A 6,872-nucleotide genomic window follows, 5' to 3' on the forward strand; every position below is an offset into this window, starting at 1 on the left:
CGTTATTATTCCATTACAACGAAATTTTGATGGGTTTTTACTTTTATACTTTATAAAAAACTAAAGTTGAAGCAAATTTTCATTGTAGGCAATAATTAAATCAAGTTGGTGTATTCCTGGTTGCCTATACTATAAAATGTGAAGACTAATGAAATATACGATTTAAAGAACTGAGGGTTTTGCAAATTTATTTAACATTATTTTGTTACTTTAGTATCACATGATCATATGTTTAATCATAAATATTGAGTTACATATTGAGAACTTGTTATGACTTATAAGAAAGTGCTCAAATAACACAACAAACTGGCAAGTAAAATGTACTGCAAGTGGTTATCGGAAGTTGTAGACGTGGACGACTGCGGCTCCTGAGGCTTCGCCATATTGCACCCTTTTTCCTGGCAAGTGAAACATTTTTCGGTAAATTCAATTTGTACGTTTGAGGGATTGTTGGTCTTAATATTTTTCAAAAACGTCTCACATTCTTCCCCACCCATGTCGAGGTAGCAGGACTTCAGGGTGATGTATTGCTTTAATAGCGGGTAGGGCACTGTAAAAAAATAAGAAATTTTAAAGGAAACAGCGCGACCTAATATTTATGTGCATGGAACTACTACAAAATGAGATTAAAATGAACAATTTGTTGTCTCTATTTATTTTGTGACATAACTTTAGTTTTTCTCTGTTGATTAAGTAATCGTCTTTTATTCATCTGTTTACCAGGTACCTGTGCAAACTTAAAAATTATTTAAAAAAATCCTAAAGAATCATCAGTGAAGAATTATTAAGAAATATCCAGCGAAGAGGGATTTTTCTGTAACTCTGCAACTGTAAAATTTATAAAAAAATGGTTTTAATAAAAGTTACTTGGAATCATGTAAGGAAAATATTTTTAGCTTTACAGTGTGTTCCATTTCGCGTGCGCGCTACATAACTTTCTTATTTTAAATGGAATATTATAGCGTTTTTGAATTCCTTGGTTAATATTAGGCAGAGTTTATTAAATCTACATGGTGTTTAAAACTTACCGTTTTCGAGATAATCAGTTGTTTTTGAAAAAAAAAATCACGATTTCAGCTGATTATCTCGAAAACACCATGTACATTTAATAAACTCTACCTAATATTAACCAAGGAATTCAAAAACGCAATAATATACAAAGTGTTCCATTTAAAATAACAAAGTTATGTAGCACCCACGCGAAATGGAACACCCTGTAAAGCTAAAAATATTTTCTTTGCATGGTCCACTTGATTCCAGACAACTTTTATTAAAACATTTTTTTTATAAATTTTAGTTACAGAAGAATCCCCAAAATAAATATTTTCTTGTGAAAATATGTTGGTTTATCATGTTTTAAGAGCCCTCTCAAAAAATCTGCTCAAAAAAAATTTTTTTAGAGGTCGCTCAAGATTTTTAAAAATTTCCAAAATCGTCAAAAATTGATTTTTTCTTTAAATTTGTTTTCTCGTTATTTTATTATTTTCTAGGTTGAAAAAAATCTCGATTCTGAAAATTTCAAATAGATATTTTAATATCTAAAGGTCACTCATAATTATTTTAATTTTCAAACTAGTGTACCTGTTTTCGAGCGACATCTAAAAAATAAATATCAACGAACTAATAATTTTTTTGATTGAATTTGATGAAAAAAAGAATAGAAATAAATCACGAGACTTAAATTTTAAAAAATTAAAAAATTATAAATATTTGATACGCACAGAAATTTTTGAAGTGTCTCGTGATTTATTTCTATTCTTTTGTTCATCAAATTCAATAAAAAAATTATTAGTTCGTTGATATTTATTTTTAGAGGTCGCTCGAAAATATTTTAGGTACACTACTTTTCAAGTTAAAATAATTATGAGTGATCATTTTCTAATGATGATGATTAAAATATCGATTTGAAATTTTCTGAATTGAGATTTTTTTCAACCTAGAAAATTATAAAAATAAAGAGAAAAAAAATTAAAAATAGAAAAAAAAATTTTTGACGATTTTGGAAATTTTTAAAAATCTTCAGCGACCTCTAAAAAAATTTCTTTTGAGCTGATTTTTTGAGGGGGCTCTTAAAACATGATAAATTAACATATTTATATAATACCTTCATATGAATATGTAGCCGACAAACACACTGCAGGATCCTGACATTTTGTAACTCCTCCTATCCCTTTACAAGGATCACCAGCATTTGCTGTAACAGTGACGGAACAGTTGTAGCATTCTAAGGAATTTCCTGAAATAATACAATTTTTATTTAACATAGATACTTATTAAATTAAGTACTCATAAATTAGCATGTTTTTGTGGATTTTAAATTTATGTTACCTTTAAATTAAAAACTGAAACACTGAGAGGTTCTTTCACGATTTGTATTTATTAACTCACTCTGTAGATATACAAACAAGGTATAAGATAGAAAAATTTTAACCTATTTGTCTGATTGATGGGCTTTCATTCAAATAGGAGCGAATTTCTACAAATCTGTAAGTTGTTCAGGTTTTCATTATGACCGTCTGCTAAAAAATAAGTCTACTCTTTATCATATAACTTATGTTCAAAATAAAGCCATCTTGTATTCCCGCATAAACAATGATCAAGCACGTGTCTACGAAACTATTGGTCGAAGAATCCGGATCCATCGGCGTAACCTCCGCCAAAAAAGCGCTTTCATACAGAGCCGTATGTCACAACGTTTAATAGCATTTATTTCGTGCGTATCATTCACGGTTCAATTTTGTTGCTGTTTTGTACTATTAAGTGCATTAAAAAAATAATAATATCGGAATAGTATTCGAGGGAGTAATAGCACTACTGTTATTAGACGAACGTGAATCGTGGATATAATTACTATTTTTTGATAAATGACTAATATTATCTTAGAAAGTTGTTGGCAAGGGATATATAAATTCTTTTTTTTTTTAGAAAAAAATGTAGTTCTTTCCTAAAGCGCTGCTACACCCTGTATAGTTATTACTTCACGGATTTCAGTTTCAGTTTATACTTGAAGCAATTTACAAACGAAGAAAAGAGTTTCAATTCAGTTGTTTTCTAATTATCATAATTTTTGGAGAAACATATTTGGATGCATTTTAAAAATATTGTTTCACGTTTCGGAAAATCTGTTCTCAACTGAAGATAACTTTAACACTTAACGTTACTCACCCAAGCTTACAAAAGTAACTACCAGAAGAACACCATAACACCTTTGTGCACTCATTGTGGGTAAATATTTAAAAATACTCGTATTCAGATATTTTGCGGTTTCATTCAGTCTCTGTTGTTTTAAGAATGGAACTATATTGTCTAGTGTAGTATAAACATACGAGTCTATAAATAAAACCTATCTGTAAAATTTATGTGCCACACGCTGACAAAAATTTACATCACATTTAAAATTAGGCCGCTGCGAAAAACAGGTGCAGTTTTTTTGGTAGTAAAAAAACAAAGCCGTTTATTCTATTATGCTATAAGAAATATGAGAGTTATAAATTTAAGGCTAAAATTATCTGGGAATGAAAAAGAATTAAATTATGAAAATGTTTTGAATGAAAGTGTAAGGAATTAGGTAATTTCTTAAAATGACACTTGTGGTTATTTCGGTAGATTAAACATGTGCCTGTCGATGAATATAGAGTTATTAATAATTTATGGGTAGGTGGTAATTACCTTACGCTCAAAAATATAACGATTATTTAATGTTAATTATAATTTTATATACATATTTCAGGAAAAGGTGTACAGGTCTTTTCAAGTTCAAAGCGATATCCAATTTCAAATACCCTGTATAGGTAATTTGTGAGGGTTGCTTTCACTGTACAGCAAAAATAAAACGTTCTCTCAACGGTAGAAATAAACTATGAAAACTAAGCTTGTGCAAAGACGTGTTGCCGGTTCGCGTGTTTGCTGGAGAGTCCCTGTGTGTGTGAAGTCGGTCGTAGGTATATGAGTAAGCATCTGGTCGCCGGCGCCAGTCCGCCGTAGACCCTTCCTGGAACGCTGGTGCGTCTGGCGGCGTCCTGCTGGCGCTCTTGACGTAATACGTAAATGGGTCACTTGCGAACATGTGTACCCACATTTGTATTTTATATATTATTTATACAGGGTGTTAATAATATAATCTGCCAATGGCGGATTTTATGAATTCAATGGAAAAGTTCTTATGGATTCAGCCCGTACAATATTTTTTAGATTCCAAGCAAAGAATAAGTCAATAAAGTTCTATTATCGGAACTACTGCAACAATTTAGGTCAGGGGCGTGCCTTGAATTCCAAATAAGTGACGCAGGGGTCTTTTTAGTACAAATATCGTACGGAGTGTATGTACAGGGTGTTGAAATTTAAGAAAAATATATCACATTAATCTAAATATGTTTGAATTAGATGCTTGACGTATATCGATAAATATTGGGCAAATGACTAATTATGGGCAAAAATTTTCCGTGTTGTTACACAAATCTGACAATCAATGACGGAGATTTTAGAACCACTGTTTTAAGACCCTGAAACAATTTGAAAACAAAAGATTCAAGTTCATTTAACTCCAATTTCCAATAAAGAAGATATCCTCCATTTTATTCTACTCGAGCCATTTTGAGTCATTATTTATTATTTTATTTACCTTTAAAACAAATCTACAACATAATTGAACAAATTCATCGTCCCACAACAATTTTTTTTTGGAAATATAATTTATCCAACTGAAGTCAAAGGAATAGTTGGCGTAGCAACTTTTAGGAGGTTACCACCCTTCAGAAAAATTTAAATTCCTACACCAATGAGTCAGTATCTCCGCCTCTGTGTACCAACTACCAAATTTTAGTCCATAGTTAATAAAGTCATTAGCCGTAGTTTCACCAATCTACGTCAAGCATCTTAGGAGATATTTAAATAAATGTCTTATTTAGCATTCTTGAAAATCTCCGTACTCTTTAAGATTCATTAATTTATAGCGCCCCCTAATTTTTTGTGAAACTTAAAATTTAAAAAAAACGAAGACTTGTTTCCGTTAAGAAATTTAATAAAATTCTTAGTGACAATAACAAAGAAAAATTAAAAAATTCATTATTAACAGTAAAAAATTTTAAAAACTTTTGAAATCTTGCTATAACATAACTTTGAAGATGTAACAATGACGTTTATGACCTTTCTTAATGTTACTTTACTATTTGCATGTAGTTTAAGATAAATATTTACTTTTGGAAATTTTAGGCTTCATAAAGAATAAAATATGGAAAACTATAAATTATGTAATTAAACCTCAAATCACAAAAATCCCTAATTTAATTTTACGGTCACCATTATGAAACTTGGTTCGGAAGATGCATTAAGACACCTTGTATATGCAAAGAAATAATCGTCACAATGTATACTACATACATTAAAATTTATCAAGGAGTTCCGGAATAAGTCTGTATTTTCGAACACTTAGTTTTGAAACACATATTAAAAAAGCAACTTAAAAACACTTTTATTTGTATAACCTACAACGTTTCGGTACATAGAAATTTTACTTTGAGAAAAAAGTCACAATTATATGCAAAAAAAATGTTCAATCTAGCTACGACTTAAGGAGGTGTATCGGGATCCGAGGGAAGTGAGGATCGCAGGGGGTGGTCCTATGCTTTACTTGGGACTAAAACCCACTACCAACTTGAAAAAATTAAATTCTATTGAAATTATTTGCGATAAACATTATCTATATAGCAAAGAAATCTACTCAATATGCACATAACATACATATTGAAAATTAACAACATAAACATATCATATTTAAGTCGTTTTAAATTATATTTAATGAACGCATAAACACTATGTAGACGTAGCAACAGCGCTAATAATCGAGTGCAGTTGAACACATAGCGAACCTACAGACCTCGGACATCGGAGATATTGTGCGTCAAATTCGGGTAAAGATGCGTACGCGTTCAAAATTGTATTGTGTGTAAACTATGTAAAATATATAGCAAATATATCGTATTATATCGTATATCGTATTATCCTCGCGAAGATTTGTATCTTTTATTTAAAATCCGTAAATCATGTGAACTGGTAAAACAACGAGAAAATAATTATATTAATTTAGTTCTAAAGAAATGAAATGACACTCATCCCATCTCTCGTCCAAGTCAAAGAAAATGTTGGATGCAATTTTGAAGGTTCTGTGATAGAAATTACATTATTACTCACTGTTCGTGTTTTTCATCTCTATTTTAATAAAAGTTTTGCAACTATAACTAATCTTTTAGATATAAAGTTGCTGAGAAATATTTATGTACCTTTATTATTCTGTACAAATGCTTTTACCTCAAGTATTACTAATTATATTAGTAAACAAAATTTTATGTAACCCTAAATATTGCTGGGTACGGATTACGATGTTTTTATAAACCATTAAATTCATTAAAAGGATTTATCAACTGTATTTTTTATTCCAATAAATATATCGCAGCTTCCTAGCCTTTTTTAATTAATTTAGTTTTTTAAAAACATTACAAAAAATAATCTGTTGTGGATAATTTATTCTTGATAACAATGTACATGGGATTTAGAAAAAATGTATATGTTTGAAATCAATTTCGTTTTTAACAAGTCTTTCAAATGTATTCCCTCCTTGCTGTCAGCTGATTGCGACGTTGCCACATTAATCCTCAAGTCAGACAGAAATGCAATTATTGGTTTCTGTTTCTAATTAATACAGCTGTACTATGTTCAAAACTTACATTAGTTTTACATAAAAAATAAGATAATACTATAATGGAAATAATACCATCTATGGAAATGTTTTGTTTCACAATTTCTACATTTTTTTCTCAGTTATGGGCAAAAAAAGAGCCGCACCGTCCATCTTCGCCATATAAACTTATGTTAAA

At 30.1% G+C, this 6,872-nt stretch overlaps 1 protein-coding gene across 1 annotated transcript; it reads right to left on the minus strand.

Annotated features, from left to right (window-relative positions):
- Positions 1-116: 116 nt before the first annotated feature.
- LOC108904002 lies at positions 117-3,309 on the minus strand. The gene is made up of 3 exons (XM_018706369.1): positions 3,166-3,309; positions 2,105-2,236; positions 117-550 (listed from the first exon to the last, which is right to left on the minus strand). Exons 1-3 carry the CDS (start codon positions 3,218-3,220, stop codon positions 276-278), a joined length of 462 nt encoding a protein of 153 aa, XP_018561885.1. The 5' UTR covers positions 3,221-3,309; the 3' UTR covers positions 117-275.
- Positions 3,310-6,872: the final 3,563 nt, after the last annotated feature.

The sequence above is a fragment of the Anoplophora glabripennis genome, unplaced genomic scaffold (assembly GCF_000390285.2).
Source record: "Anoplophora glabripennis isolate ALB-LARVAE unplaced genomic scaffold, Agla_2.0 scaffold237, whole genome shotgun sequence".
NCBI lineage: Eukaryota > Metazoa > Arthropoda > Insecta > Coleoptera > Cerambycidae > Anoplophora > Anoplophora glabripennis.

Bases quoted from the DNA above. Each gene is read 5' to 3' on its own strand.
- LOC108904002 (XM_018706369.1), bottom strand. From the start codon at position 3,220: ATGAGTGCACAAAGGTGTTATGGTGTTCTTCTGGTAGTTACTTTTGTA. The intron at 2,237-3,165 runs GTGAGTAACGTT...GTATTATTTCAG, and splicing joins AGTTACTTTTGTAAGCTTGG to GAAATTCCTTAGAATGCTAC. The intron at 551-2,104 runs GTATTATATAAA...ATTTTTTTACAG, and splicing joins GGCTACATATTCATATGAAG to TGCCCTACCCGCTATTAAAG.